We start from the raw sequence: 16,064 nt of genomic DNA, 5'->3' as shown, positions 1-16,064 counted from the left end.
AAAAGCACTAAAATACTGTGTTCACAATGGACTACCAGGTCATGCTTATCCTGTTTTGGCATTTGCATAACCTTTATAATGCGCTTCTGTTGAAGTATCTACATGAGGCGGTCAGTGAGGTCACACCATGGTAGAAAAATCAGCATAGTGACCAATACGTTGATTTAAAGATTTGCTTTTAGCCCTGAAGTATGAAAGTGATCCCAGAGCTGAAAAAGAAGCCAATGAACAAGTGCCGAAACGTGTAGTTCCTTAAATGGCCACTTGAATGATCACTTTTGTTAATAACTGTACAGGGGTGACTATTTTTTACTGCATAAAGCTTAAAGTTTGGCATTATCCAGAACGTGGATGCTTAGGGTAGCCTGTGTTTGCTGTTGTCTCAGTGAAACTAACTTCTTATTTTAGATCACAGTAAGTAACACGCAGACTTTGTTAGCCCAGCTAGCTAGTGGTTGCTGATAACTTGCCAGGTTTAGCCTCTCATTCACTTACAGACACTCATAAAAACAAACAAACAAACAAACCAATACAAGTTTGAGTCGTCCAGATTTTCAAATTTTAAGCTTCAAAACAGTATTTCTAAACAAATGGGTGATGTCATGTTAGTTACATCATCTATATACAGTCTATGTAGTAAACTAGCTCTCTCTTTTGGTTTTGAAATACAACCTATTATCAGATTTATTGGTTTTTATGACTAATATTTCTTTAATATCTTCATAACGATACAAAAAACCATCACAAAGAAATATTCTCTGCAGCACTACAAACAAAACTTCAAAACCTTATTTGAATAGTTTGATAAGTTGACAAGATAATTACAGTTCACTAAAATTAACAGCAATTAAATTAAAACTTTGCCAAGAGTTTGGGCTTGGTTTCGATTTTTGAAATGGTGTTAGAGGGCTGCTGCTTAATAAAAAATAATGTTGATCATCGACACTAACTTGAGATGGTTAGATTTTTTTCCAAGCAACAATGCCAAACTTTCTTTGGAAACGGCTTCAAAACCATAACCATACTTCCTTGTTTTATCTGATAGTGAACTGAATATCTTTGGGTTTTGAACTTCTGGTCAGATTTAAAGAAGAGTGACATCTAATAAATCTCTGGGCTCTGTGAAACTGGCAGCTGTCCCACTTAGTTGACACCAACGCTGCAGTGTTGTGTTTTGGTAGTTGAGGGGAAAACCCAACAAAATGACAGAGCCTCTGAATTTCCTCCAAACCACACAGTCATAATTCCTTTAATGAGGCTTTTGGAGAGAAAGAGAAGGAAATGAGTGCATGTGGGTGTGCTTGCCCCTGCATGTGTGAGACTCAGAAAGTGAAAGCTGGAGAGAGAGAGGGGGGAGAAAAAGGAGGGACGGTTGAGGCAGCAGATGCGGGGAATGAAAAGCTGGTTGTGGTAAAGTGGAGAGAAGGTGAGGGGGGGAGCATGTGTGAGAGTCTGGGAACAGACGCTGGTCCTGCATCCTCGCAGCCCATCTCAGCTTGGCACAAACACCCTACCCCTCGTCTCCAGCCCCCTTCAAACAGCTTAACCACGGCCCAAACAGCCTGGCAGCGAAGCAAAGCACTTCCACTTAACCATATCAAAGTCAGCCTGGCGCTGCACTGAAAGAGCATTTAGCCCTGAAAAAAAAAAGAAAGCCCTATTCCTCAGAAACGGCATGAGCAGCCAGGATGGACGTCTGCGTGGTTTTATAGGCAGCCGATTTTCATGTTGTTTTGTTGTTATTTATATGTGTGCTGGAGATGGCTTTGAACTGAAGACTTCTGATTGCCTGAAGAACCTTTTGATCAACTTGGAGGACACGCAGCTGAAGAGATAACGTCAGCTCAGTTGGAAAGCCTTTAAACAGGGCTAGATTTTTAAAATTCGAGGAAATTCATGCATCCCTCTGGGTTAGAGGGCCCAGGAAGCAGCAATCTGGCAGGTAGAAACCTGCTAACTACTGGCAATGTCTTCTGACAGAACAGTCAGGGCTCACTTCACAGACAGTTCCTCCTCAGCCCTGCTGCTGTTCCATTTATCTGCTCTGGTTCAGCTGGAAGATCCACCGTGGGTGGTTTCAGTGGACAATGGATGCCCTATGACCCTGCCTCATCCCCAACAAACCCGGAGATGCATTTGTAAAAATCACTGGCCTGATTCTCGCATTTCACTTGCACTGAGTCCCAACACGTGTGGATGCTGCGATAATGCAATTTTAAACCTAGTTTGCATGCTTCCAATCAACACTGATCACAGCGGATCATCTGTCAGAAGAACAGAGTGACACATGACACAAAGAGCCGCACACGCACATGTTCGAGGCTAAATATACTCTCCGTTTTACAGTGTCGGAGTTCAATTTCCTGAAGTTGTTTATTTTCAGAAAAGCGTGAAGCCCCCAAAACAAATTATTATTCTATAAGTTTAATTATGTGATCTAAGAGATTTATGTAAGGGGTTGAAAATAAAATTATTATAGGCTTCCGTACGTTTATCCTCCACTAAGCTCCATCCTCAGTGAAATCAATTCACGCGTCGCCTTGATCCACTAACCCAGTGCCCCGGGGAATCAGCCTTCCTCCACAGTGGGGAAAGAGGAGTTCCCCTGAATGAGCGCACCACACCAAACTACGAGCCTATTTTGTTCCCGGTTTAACCCTCTGTGAAGTAGCACCGAACAATGCTTCAACCCACCTCTGGAAAAACTTCACGACAGCGGCTCCTCAGCGGCGTCTCCGACCGTCTACCTGCGCCTCTCCATCCATGCGTAAGAAAAATATATATATAAAAAACACAAAAGTGATTTCTCGCTTTCTGCGCGGAGGGTTTTAGCGCCGATTCAGTGACAGTTCAGAAAATCTCATTCCCAGAGAGACGGACCAGCTGCCCGGATGAGTGATGGATGATCGTCGCTTTATTTTTCACCCCCCCCCCACCTCGACGAACAGTCGTCGCGGCTCCGACCAGAGCAAACACTGAGCCCACTCACACATTCCAGTTTGTGTTTGCAGCGCTCCTCCTGAACAGCGGCGGCCAATCAGAGGCGGAGGATGTCACGGGGAGGGCGGGGTCGATCTTTTCTGTACCCTAACCACGGCTGAAGAATGACCCCCAACTCCATCGTGTGGCGGTGGGGGTGCCCGTACGTGCATTCATTTACGCGTCTCTCCCTTTGTCTCCATCTCCGAAAATGAACGAGCTGTATTATCGTGAGTTTCAAAGACTGAATACTTCTGTTATTTAATATCTCACCTTGATAACCCTGCAAAAGGTGGCCAATATCAGCTGAGATCATATTATTGCACAATTTTGCAGACTTCTTTTGGTGCTTTTTATTGGCTATAATCTACAAGCTAACACTCATACAGACATCAGACAGGGTTACTGCACTGTACGCGCATTGGTTGATGTCTCAGCATGCTGTGAAGCTGCCCTGTTTTATCTGCTGTGTACAGTGTAGATAATAAAAACTTGGCACAGATAATAAGGGGAGACTGAGAGCCAATAGGAAACATTTTTCCCTCTCTGAGGAATTATTTGGAGTGTCTCTCTTTTATTTTGATCTATAAATAGTCCAAATGACCATTTTTATTATTTCTATATATAAATATGTGTAATAAATATGTGCCAAGCTAGTGATGTGCAATTAAAAGGAAAGACCTTCATAAACATGCTGTTTGTAAAGGTTTATCAGCTACAGGATATGATCTGCACTTCATAAACCATTCACTAATAGGGATGCGTTCATGCACACTCACATTAGAGAGAATATAGAACAATGTATTGAGTTAGATTATGAATTATCTCCATGTGCGCTCTGGACAGCAGTGGGATCATGTTTAGGAAGCTTTCATAGCTTTAAGGAATTAAAATAATTTCATGCCTCATTCTGCAACATTTCACCAGTGCCTCGCTGTTTCATTTCTCTTATTGTCAGGTTGTACGACTGATTATATAATTACCCGTGAATGTACATCTTAGCACCAACAGATTATTCCAAATCACCTCGTCAGCCTGTTTGCCTCAATAGGGGTTTGCTGGGAGGTCTTTTCCTTGGAAAGCAAGCTGCAAACTAACCGAATTACATGCGAGGGAACCATGAAGAAGACAAACGCTTCCATCTTTAGAAGCTACAAACAGCATGAAGCGCAGGTGCTGCTATTTGAGGCCGAGGGAAAATACATTTCTGTGGCACGACTTATGAAGAGCGACTCGTCGTGAAGTGCTCCTGCCAACATAATTGCCCTCCATAAGTGGATACATTGTTCCGCTGAGTCCATACAAATCCAATTCAGCTCACCCTTCCAAGAAGCAAAGGGAGCAGAAAATGGCTTGTCCCTTTTAATCCATCAGCTTGGTTTTTAGTAGAGAGAGGGACTTTTAAAACGACTCACCGATATGATTAATCTTAGAGGGTGGGTTCATGAGGTTTTCACGCAGGTTGGAAATTGGTCAGTTTCTTTAATTTTGTGTTAAATTATTGTCTTTTCTTAAAAAAAGACCAAAGGTGCTCTTTAGGGTGAGAAGCTGTGATCAGATATAAGTGGCACAAGGTCTAAAAGAATCAAGAAGAGGCTACAGAGATGCATAAGGTGGCTAAACATTGTTAGAAACACCTTTAAAACACATCTTTCCGTCTTCAGGACTTCTGATCGGCCAGCTGTACAGTGCATTGGAGGGAAAGCTGGGTTTGCTGTCCTTTAAACCTTTCCTGGATAAGTGTGCAATAAAGTGTAACACATGCCCAAATCAATCTTTATTAGCAGAATTTTAAACTGAACGGATCGCTGATTTCACCAGCGTCCTGCAGTAGTTACAGCAGGAAGGGGAACCCTTTCACTTGTGACCACAGACTGCTCAGCTGTGATTCACCGAGTGTATTAGTTCCTTGTTAAAACATCGATAAAAAGGTAGAGAAATCCACAGAACTCATAATCTGACAGAAGTAGGCTAGCTCAGTCATAAATCAAAGCCCGTTGAGCCATCGACCTTACGGACAGCTTTCTTGGAGCGTGATTTCGACATGACACGAATGTAGCTTTAGGGAAACAGAAGAAATGAGATGACTGTGAATCTGTAAAGTGAGCTGACAAAGTGACTCAAATCGTCAAAGTCATTCTTGATTTAATTTCTACTTGATGGGAAATGCATATGCCGGCCATTAGGCTGCATAACGATGATGACAGATACAGACAGAGAGGAGGGATGAATGAAAGACGGATAAAGGTTTAGAGGAACGACTTGGAGGAAATGTCCTTATTGTATTTCTTGCTAAAAGTCAGATGATGATTTAAAGTGTTTATGTCTGAAGGGAAGCCATAAAGCCACCATTTGGCTTAACGACATAATGCTAACTTTCTGAATTGTTTTTATCACCCTAAGGCATCTCTTCCTCATTAGCAGCTCCATATGTTCTGCTGTCAGCGAACTTTCCCCACCTGAGCCTGCCAGATAAATGCAGCCACTCACCTCAAACACGATCATTACTCAGCCTTCGTCTTTCACACTAACTGTGGCCGAGCGGTTCATCCCTATTTTTTAATCATCTTTTCAGCAAATACATTTTTATTTGCTCGTACTTTGTGTTGTGCATTTTGCTGTTAAATCTCAGGTCCAGTAGAGCCAGAGAGTTGGTTTCCATGAGCTCCTCGATTAGCACTAACACACACACACACTCTCTCTTCCTCTCAGCTGTTGGACAGCCCAGCCTGTAATTATGGCTGTCATCAACAGCCCCTGACCAGCAGCTATATTTACCTCCGTGTACATGCACACCACAAAGAGAACAACATATAGACCAGGCAGACCAGTTACATACAAACAAAACCACACATCTAGCAATATGTTTTTAAAAAAAGCCTGCATACCTAAACTAAGGCTAAAGATTTCCTCCACATGCGCGAATTGAGTTACACAATCAAGGAAAATCTGGATCTGAATCAGTTTTTGTCCAATATATTATCCTATATTGCTAATGAATCAACTTGCTCTAAAAAGTTTGTCCCTTCTAAGTTCTGCCAAGCAAAACACCTCAGGTAAAATGCTCGTGCGCACCTGTCCAGAACTTAATGAGTCATCTTGCTAACAAACAGGCAGACAAGCAAACAAATGAGCTGGAACAGTTACATAACGCCCTCAATCAAGGTTTAAAAAAAGAAGTGCTTTTTCCTTTCTCCTTCCTTCTCTGGTGTGCTCCAGCTCTGTCAGTCCCTCCCTGATTTAAACTGCACTTAAAACATACTTGTTCCACACTTGTTATGGTGGCTGCCAGCGTCTCCTGACTTCTTTGACTTTAAAACCTTGTTTCTGTGTGGGTATAGCTGCCAAGCGTACGTGGGTGCATACCCTGTTCACATAAACCTACACACCCTTTCATATACACAAACTATGAATGGAAGAACTTCCACTGACCTCCCAGCAGCACAGCTCCTTTCCTTCCATACCAACCTCCGCCGCTGCTGCTGTTCACCACCTTCAGTCTCCTGCTCGGCCTGTAGCGCAGCATTGAAACTCTTGTCTCTCTCTGTAGCTCAGATTCTACTTCATTCAAACTTTTTTATTATACATTTTACTCTTTTCTTGATCCTTTTCCCATATTCCCTCATCTCTGCTTAACGGCATTTGACTGCCAAAGCCACGATGATTTCAAAAGACCACATGACTGAAGAGCCAGGAGGTCAAGGCTAAAGGATGTACAGGCACAGCTGATGATGATGTGTGTGTGACTGAAAGGCTGAGTGCCGCCTATGCTCAGATTACTTGCCTCGTTTAGGTCGAATCATTGTTGAATTTTTCTCCTCTGAATCCAACACCCATTACGACATCAGCAGCTCTACTTTCATTAAAACCACGCTTTATTATTTGCTATTTATTTATGTGCTCTAAATATGCAGCTGCTTTTACTGCTGCCCAAACAATGCACAGATTTAATAGGTAACCACGAGTGTAACTCACAACATTAATGAAGCTTCTGCTCTTTGCAAGTTATATAAAAGGGAAACTCAAGCTTTGTGTTGTGAAATATGTTTCAGTCTTTGTTTCAAATCCATTTCTCAGTACATCAAACATGTTCTGTGGCTAGTTTTCAGTTCCGGTTGATTGGAACAATCAGCAACACTCATAAACCTCAGAATTGGTTCAGTTTACTGCACAAAAAACCCCCTCTGTGTATAGACTATCATTAGGGTATTGACACACTGGATGCTGGCATGCATGTGAATGAGAGAATTATCTCTGGTCTGAATCTCGGTGGAAATCCAAGTGGACAAAGGCACCAAAACGAGGTGCTGCAACCTGTTCCTGTGCAGTTCTTGTGCACAGCTCTGCGCTGCCAGAGTAGTGCACGTCTTTCTGGATCTGTTCTACTGTACGACATGCTGGGAATATGCTCGGCCAAGGGTGGCTTGGCAACTGGTTGCATCCCATCAGAGGGACCCATACCTCATTTTCAATGTCTTCTACACACACATAAATATATCATAAAATCTATTTAAAACACAATCTTGTTCTTTATTTTTGACAAGTATTATCACTACTGTGAATAAAGTTTATTTAAAGCTGCTATAAGTTTGTACAAAGCTGCCTATTATTCAGTACGTCTCTCTGAGTCAGACGTACTGTACAGAGGTGAATCAATTACAGGCCGTGTACAGGCATGGCTCCATGGCTCCTGTCTGCTTTGGTCTGTAATGACAGCTTGGCTGTTGCAGGTAGACTCCTGGCCCCCTTGGGGCTTGGAGGCATCCCATGCATGTGTGTGTCAACAATATCATCCAACTCACAGTCAGAGTAACCTGACAAGGCGTGGATGTGTGTTATAGAGCATGTTTCTGACTCTGTATAGATTTAAAAAGCTCCACAAATGAAAAGGAATTCAGCAGCGAGGCTTCTTACTGGTTTTAGCAGACACTACCACATAACCATCTTTAGAAATGGTTAAGAAATGTGACTGACTGGTTTTAAAACACGTCTGTAAGTGGTGAATTCATTTCATTAAAATACAGTTTGAACTGTTTTAGTTTGGAATTTGTTATTTATAGTGAAATGTTGCCGTGGAATGATACCACTTCGGTTAACATTGTCGCCTAACAGCAAGAAGTTTCTAGTTTCAAACCTCCTTGGCCTCTGGAGCCTTTTTGGATGATTGCAGGTGCTTCCTGCAGCTGCGTGGGTTTTCTGCAGGTGCTCCTGATCCCCCCCCCACCTCCACAGTCCAGCCGATGTTCATGTTAGGTCAGCTAGTGAGTCTAAATGGGCCTTAGGTGTGGATGTGAGCTTGTACTACTTCTTCCTGATGGGTGGCATACCTGGAAAGAGAACTCTGCAAGATCCAGGTAACTTTCTCAGGATTTATGCTTGTGCTTAACCCTCACTGGTGGCTTGTCCATTTAAATTACATGCACTCTGACTCAGTGCCAAATAACAGGCGCTAATCTGCTCTGTGAAGAGCCATGGGTGGCCTGCTACGCTCCATGCTCTAAACAGAGTTACCTCACTGTGAGAGTAGTTCCAAACCACTAAGTGTAAATCTCGCACGCCCAGTGCTGACCACAGCACACACTGCCATGGTAACCGCATGAGAACTGTAAACCGAAAGGTGAAACTGCCGCCTTTCATATAAACCACGTGCAAATATCAGTGAGCAACAAAAGGGCTGAGATATGTCTGCAGAGAGAGAAAGATTTCTGCTCTTCCATCATCTGGCTTACTGAATGTTGCACCATCAAACGTCCCCTTTGTTTTTGTTGCTCTTTTAATTTTTCTCTCGCCTCTCATTCAGTGAGAGCTGCAGAAAATAATAATAGTAATAATAGTTGTAGGCTTCTGGCTAAAGTAGGTCAGTGAAGCCAACTGTCAGAAGCAGGAAGAGGGGAGATGTAGAGCGGAGCAGTAATATGCCAGCTACACTAGGTCCCCTCAGGTCAGAGCTTTCCCCAACACAGAGCGGCCGCTGACGCATGAACTGCAGGACTGTCACGTTAGTCTGTTAGCGTGTTGCGTCCCCGTGGACAGAGACGACATCTGTGGCCACACACTGGAGGTTTTGTGTGTGGGTGGACTGCCAGTGTGTGAATTTTCAAGGCAGTTTTCAAACAGGAATGGCTCAGTGCATGTGTGTGTCTGACGGCGGGGCGAGTTAGTTCACATCAGTCTCGAGCTCAGCCCGCTCCCCCTGTCGTACTCACTCTGATAACAGATATGCATTTCCATTGATAGCATCCCCGACAAACCAGTTTGTGATCGGCAGTCATGGGAGGGGTGAGTGTCTCTTTATGTCCTATAAAAGTTCAGCTCAAGCTGACAGACAGCAACAAACATCGGCCAAATTACTGCCTGGTCTGACCACCGTGCTGCCCGACTGAACTCTCTGTTTTTGCTGCGGGGAAAGCTCTTCATCTAAGTCTGATATAATCATGGTGTGAATTTCAATTGCAGCTTACACACTTTAACAGTGACGTGAGTCACAGGTATGAGGGTTTTCATTATTAAGACAGTATTGTCTGCTAGACCCCAGTGCCACAGATTCTGATGCTATAAAGAAGAGTAAAAGGGAAGCAAAAACAAATATAATTTTAGTGCCAGACGATATAAGCAACAATCATACCAAATACTGAGATTCCTTGTGTAATTTCTCCAGAAATACTGCCTTAAACAAGCTCTGGCAAGACAAGCTTTAGCCCAGATATCAGATTTTGCACTACGCGATTATGGTGCCGTGATAAAATGATAATATTGTGTGTAAACATTTTGAAAAAAGTGCTTTAAGTCAAAATCATTCTCAACTTCCACGGTAGTGGTGACTTTAACTAGCATAACAAAATAGTAAATGCCAAAGCCATAACATAAGAGCGCCAACAACAACCATAGAGGAAATCAGAACATCCGAAAAGACTGGACCTAAAAAATATGTATTATTGTCTTACATGAGGCAAATGATAAAAATCTATCTAAACAGGCCTGAACAAATGTTACTTACATATCAAGTGTTCAGTTTGTACAGCTAAACCAGAGCACTAAGCTGCAGTGGTTCACTCAGACCTGCCACAAGCAGGGCAAAGGAGGGCATTTAAAGAGAGCAGCTAATGTTAGCTCCAAAACCGCCTTTCATGATGGAACATGAGTGTTTCCTGACCAGTTGGTTTGTGGTTGCTAAGGGTTGATGCTAATCGCTAGAAAAATGATTGGTAAAACTCCAGGAATGAGATGAGTCTCATAGGAGCACGCACTTGGTGACAGTGGGAAGGAAAAACTCCCTTTGAAAAGGATGCTCAGGGAGATGCAGCCATCTGTTTTGCATTTAAATTTCTGCCCCAGTCTGATACTCAGTTTGAATTTCAGCAGCTCCTCTTGAACATGCCTATATGCCTAAATGCACTCAGCTGCCACCATGTGATTGGCTGATAAGACATTTGCATTAACAAGCAGTTGAGCAAGTTCTGACAAACAAAGCTAGTCATTAACTGAGTCAGGTTTGACTGCACAGCTGTTTTTCACATCTAAAATGGGCTTAAAGGATTTCCAATGCAACAAAGAGTTCAGACTCTAAGTGCAGCGCACTATATGTTGCAGAAGTTTTCGGTCTTGTTCTCTGCAGTCTCGTTCTCTCTCATCGCACAAGCACTTCAGTCTCACCTGGAACCACTCAGTATTTTATCGGCATCTTATTCTTTCTACAAAGTGGGGTAGATCATAAAAACACTTGATGCACTAGTGCTGGTTTAAATGACGTAAAATTTGCTAACTATCTAAAACTGAAGTCAGCTTTAGGCACTGCGCTATCATGGCTCGATATCCTCTTTGCTCCCCACTCATTGGTCGTGATCCACTGTCATCGGGCACAATGTCAGCGGGGAAGGATTTGGTTTCCTCTGCTGCACAAGGCAAGTACAGACAAGAGGCTAAGAGGGGAAAAATGGATTTATGAAATCCGACCAGGCTTCTAGTCTTACAGCCTTCTCCTGGAGCTCTGTATGTTATGCTAATGGCTCGTGTTAAGTGTGCGCGCTCGTGTTGTGGGGGTGCATCACTCATCTCACCCTCAGGGCAAAGAGATAAAAGCTTGTACCGTGGAAGCGAGATAGATTTCATGTCATCAGAATGATAACATAATAAGAGCTCATCAGTACTCATATGTGAAGCTGTGATTTGATTATGACTTTGTGAAATGAAATTAAGCATGTGGCTGTGTGGTAATATATAAACCTCTGACTCTCATATTGTTGCTTAACCGCATTACAATGAGGTGCATTCAGCTAATGCTGCATAAAACACACAACCCTCAACTTTTACAGTGGATAAAAGTGTTTTCACCTCAGTCCAGCTGTCTTTTCCCTGTGTCCTTATTACCAAAGAAATGCAGTTCCTCCACTGCTGCCTCCTGTTGCAGGAGAAATTCCTGTACAATGGAAATGAATCCCCAATTCTGGGGCTTGAGACATTGTTCCTTTAAGAGAAGCCTGCGTGTCGAGTCATGCTCCTATTTATTTGTTCATCCTTAAAATCTCAGGTGTTGATTAGCTGCAAACCTTAAAGAAAAGCCCCCCTGGCAAAGGCTTAAAAGAGTGGAGGCTTAAACACTACATCAAAGGCGTAAACGGTTTCAGGGGTAGTGCCACTTCACGCTATCGCTCAAAGCTCCACTTGCCTTTCACCTCGGTGAAATTCTGCAGAATCCACTGTGCTTCGGGCAGCTTTCAAAAACTGCACTGCATTAAAACAAACAAACAATAGCTGGTGAGGTCAGCAATTAGTGGTTTTGTCATGTAATTAGCAGTCTGCAGTCAGGGTAGGGATGAATCCTGTTGTGCAAGAAGCAGGAACAATGCAAAACATTCCTGCACGAGAGCAAGAACCTTTTCACAGATTTAAATATTTTGAAGGACTTACTTCCTTTGTGGTTCTCTAAACTTTAACTCAAGGTGCTCTGAGGCCTCCCTGATACCGACAACCCTCCTCACTTGTGACTGAAAGCCTCTCTTCATGCTTTCTGAGCTGACCCAGTTAGTCAAACACTGGTTTATTTAAATACCAAACACCAACACATTACTCCATCCATGGCGCCATCGATCCAGCGCTCAACTGTATTTTTACTGTCCTACTATGCCTGCTCCCGTTTGAGACGTGCCGCTCTGTTCTACTTTGTTTTTGCGCACAGCCACAGAAGTAGACCAATAATCACTCTCTGGACTTCACATGACAGGAAAAGAAGGAGTTAAAGAGTTTATTCTGGTCTCAAAGAAGCTACTGTTCACTTTTACTGATGCAATCTAATTTTCTGTTTTTCAGAGAGGCTTCAAAAAGGGAGATTGCGCATGTGTGTGTGAATGTGTGTGTGTGTGTGTGTGGTGGGGTATAGAAAAAGGTGATAAGGGTGTAAAGTGGACCCACTGTTTCTTAGCCTCTGTGTAAAACCACTTAAGATGTTTCACTGTAGTTTCTTTGAGCTTTAAGCAGAAACGCTCAGGTCCGGTGGGAGTTCATGCAGAGGTGATTATGCATGGACTCATGAGCGTGACTCTGAATCATTATACATAAATACGCATGTGCGATAGCTGTTCATGCAGTAGCTGCTTTCTTTAAATGGGCGATTGAGAAATTTCTCTCTACTAATACTGCGACACATTAAACAGAAGTGAAAAAACACCTCTAAAACTCCTAATGTTGATTTTTGTGATTGCACATTTCAGCCACTGTATCACAAATAAACACAGGGGGGTAACACATAAAATAGGTGGCAATGATAATATCTGTGAAGTTAGTCCAAAGGTTTAATCTCACTGTAAACATCTGCCAAGAGACCTGCACATGACACTTTCTCACGTGTTCCGACTCAGAAACACAGAATTTAGTTTTGCATACTTTATGTAGCATCTTTCACAGACAGCTATCATAAAGTGATTTACAGAAGACAAACATTCATGAATACAGTGGGTATAATCTGGTCAACATGTGCTGATCTGCACACTGTGAGCACACTTATCACGTCCCTACAAAGCAGCTGCTTTTTGGCAGAGTACTTTGAAACAGATTGTTCCTGTGAGCAAAGCTAACCGAGGCTTTTTGTTAATTCATACGACGTGAACTGGAGTCACAGAGTGTGTGTGAGTGGGGAGGAGAGGCAGGAAAAGGAGGAGAGAGAGTGTGTGCGTGTGTGTCGCTGTGTATCTGCTATGTTCAGGCACTCTGACATTTCTGCTGCCAGGCTAAAAGTAGCACTCCTTTAGTCATAATTCAGCTCAGCACAGAGGCAGAAACGTCTGTGAAGCGCAGAGCTAACAAAACTTCACATACACTCCCTTTTTCATAACGGCAATTCTGAATTCAGTGCCACATTGGGGTATTGTTATAGCTGTTGTAGTGAGGGCTGTGATGTCTGTTACTTCCTTCATCTGGCTTTTATCTGTGCGTTTAAGACACCACACCATGCTTTTCATTAGACTCTACAAAGCGATGACACTGATGAGTTTCATGCTTGTAATTCTCAGCTATTTCTAAATGAATGGACACTTATTTTTAGACAGAAACAGAATGAAAGCAGGCTTCATATCTGGAGCCAAGAAAGAAGAATTTTGCCAGTGTTTTGTCAGATTTCTTCTTCGAATCTTATTTCCTGCGTTGTGGTTAGGATTAAGGTTTAACGTTACAGGAGGAAAAAGGTCTTTCTCATGCTTTGAGAAATGTAACTCCTACTTTCCCCCTGAATTCGCCGTTTGACCCCTTGTGGTGTCGAGGGCCGTTACAAGCCTGCAGAACCATGTCACACACTTTACGCTGAGCGCATTCAACACAACGCTGATGTGTGCATAGGAAAGATGTGAAAGATATGCAAATGGTTCACTAACTGTGATTTGACTGAGAAGGGAAATAGGACAATTGTAATAAATTTGCATTTGGCACCAATAAAAATGAAACACACACACACACACACACACAAAACAACAGAATAAGCCCATCGCTAATCCAAAGAGCTAATTACAACAGAAAATATTAGTGATCCGTATTGTGCAACCTTCCTCTGAGTCTATGAATAAACACACTCATGCCTGCTGGCCAAGTGGCACATGAATCCGTGTGCTGTGATTGGCTGCTTTGTTGCACAGAGTCATGTGTACCTCCTGGCAGCGCTGTTCAAAGGGAACGTCACATTACCATCGGTGAGTATCAGTCAGAAGTGGGTCAGTGGAGGCATTTACATACGTCGCACACCAAATGACGAAATAACTCGGAATATCCTCCTCCGCCCCGTCCACTCGCCACCTGACAAGCTGCAGCAGAGCCTTTTTAAGCCTGCGCGGACCCTAAAGATAAATGTATTAATGTATCAAAGGGCTGGTGTTAGTGTGTGTAATCCAATCAGTTAGTGTGTAATTTAACTGCTAAGAAAAGCCAGTGTAAACACAAAACATGGGAGAGCACTTGTAAAGCTCTGATGTGAGGCATTTGCCTCTGTGAATGAGAGTAATCGACCATTTTGCCACTGATGCAGGGATGTGCTTATCAAAACGAGGAAGGGAAACAGTTTCACTGGAATTAAAGGGACAGTTTTTGGGAAGTATGTGTTTTGTTTTCTTGCCAGGATCTAGATTTGAAGAAACACCATCGTCTGATGAGCTTATCTTAGCGTAAAGACTGTCAAAAGTACACTGTTTTTTCCCGCTGTCGGTGCAGATAATGTTGCAGAGCCACTTCTGCCTTGGCCAGCCTGCATTGCAACAGGTTTGAGAACCTGATGTTACGTAGCAGAAGTTGCATTCATGGCCAACAAAATCTGCAGGTTCTGCATCATTTAAATTTTTGCAGTAGCCGCTTCCCATAACCGCTGATATCACTGGTTCCTGCTCTGGACCCAGCCTTTTTGTGATGGAAATGATAAATGGACTTGTTCTTATAGTGCTTTTCAAACTCTATTTGAGCACTCGAAACACTTTCTTCCTGCACGCCTCAATCCGTCACATTCACACAAGCCATTTTTTCCCCGCCTAAGTGCTTTCAACCTAAAACTCACACAGTCAAGCTTTGATGGATGAATCGAAGCAGAGTGTAGAATCTTGCCCGTGGTTACGTCTGTGTTCAGACTACAGGATGTGAAGGTCGGTGTTTCCTCCCATTTAGTGGACCACCCACTCCATCTCCTGAGCTACAGGGCCTGAAAACTAGTTCAGGATTCTGCACCAGAACCATCACAGCATTTGTGGGAATGAAGCATATGTTTTTAAAAAACTAACATTTTTCTTCATGCGAAAAACAGAAAAATAGCTTTTTGCAAAATACCGAGCGGTTCCTTTAAATAGACGCGGGCACATTAAAGACAAAGAGTGTCATGAGATGCACATGAAACTATAAAGCATCGATATCTGGTATTGTGTCGTCTCAGTCCTGATACTGGAGATTACTTTTCCAACAGTTACTACCCGAGCTGACACGTTTCTCACCTTCTCATGAATGATCATCAGTAAAGTTCTGCTGTTGCTCATCACTCTTCCAGCATCCAGCTCACCTCAGGTTATGATTACACTTTGTTTTAAAATAGCAAACACCCCCACCCCACCCAAAAACAAACAAGAGATTTTCTTGTGGAGAATAATGCTTGTTAAAAACATCTGCTTGTTATACAAGAACGCCCCCACATGCTGCAGAGGGCACTGCTCCTCTCGGCTTTCTAAAAAGGGTAAAAGTTTGAAATCGATTAAAAAAAAAACTGCACAGAGCGCCTGTGATGAAGGGAAACTCGAGACACAGCTGAAACATTCATTACACTGACCGTGATTTTTTATTTCACTGAGACAAATCTATTTATCTCGAGGTTACTCATTTTCCATCTCTGTGTTTAGGAAAGGCTACTCAACCGTGCCGTTGACAACGCCACCTACACAGCTGGGGAGAGCCCTCTGGGGCGCCCTTCAACCATCATTTTTACCCTTTCTTTAACCCTGATCGTAACCACAACTCACAAACCAACCAGTCTGACCTTGCCGCAGCGCTGGGGCAGCTGTCTCGGCCCTGCAGCCCACCTGTCAAACCCACGCCCGCTTTAAAACACTTCACATTTGACTCTTGGCAATCCT

At 43.0% G+C, this 16,064-nt stretch overlaps 1 protein-coding gene across 6 annotated transcripts in view; it reads right to left on the bottom strand.

Annotated features, from left to right (window-relative positions):
• Positions 1-16,064, bottom strand: part of ripor2 (RHO family interacting cell polarization regulator 2) — a 68,420-nt gene that overhangs the window by 43,205 nt on the left and 9,151 nt on the right. The window contains exon 1 of one of the 6 annotated variants that reach the window (XM_005917482.3): positions 6,412-16,058. The exons of 3 other annotated variants lie outside the window; for them this stretch is intronic. In XM_005917482.3, coding sequence (XP_005917544.1) covers positions 6,412-6,505 — 94 coding nt within the window. In that variant the 5' untranslated portion in view covers positions 6,506-16,058. 2 more of the 6 variants (XM_005917486.3, XM_005917485.3) reach the window with 2 other exon arrangements.

Source organism: Haplochromis burtoni, unplaced genomic scaffold (assembly GCF_018398535.1).
Source record: "Haplochromis burtoni strain Fernald_Lab_line unplaced genomic scaffold, NCSU_Asbu1 Contig_25, whole genome shotgun sequence".
Taxonomy (NCBI): Eukaryota; Metazoa; Chordata; class Actinopteri; order Cichliformes; family Cichlidae; genus Haplochromis; species Haplochromis burtoni.
Note: the sequence above shows the minus strand (reverse complement) of the source record. Positions and strands in the feature narration are given on the sequence as shown.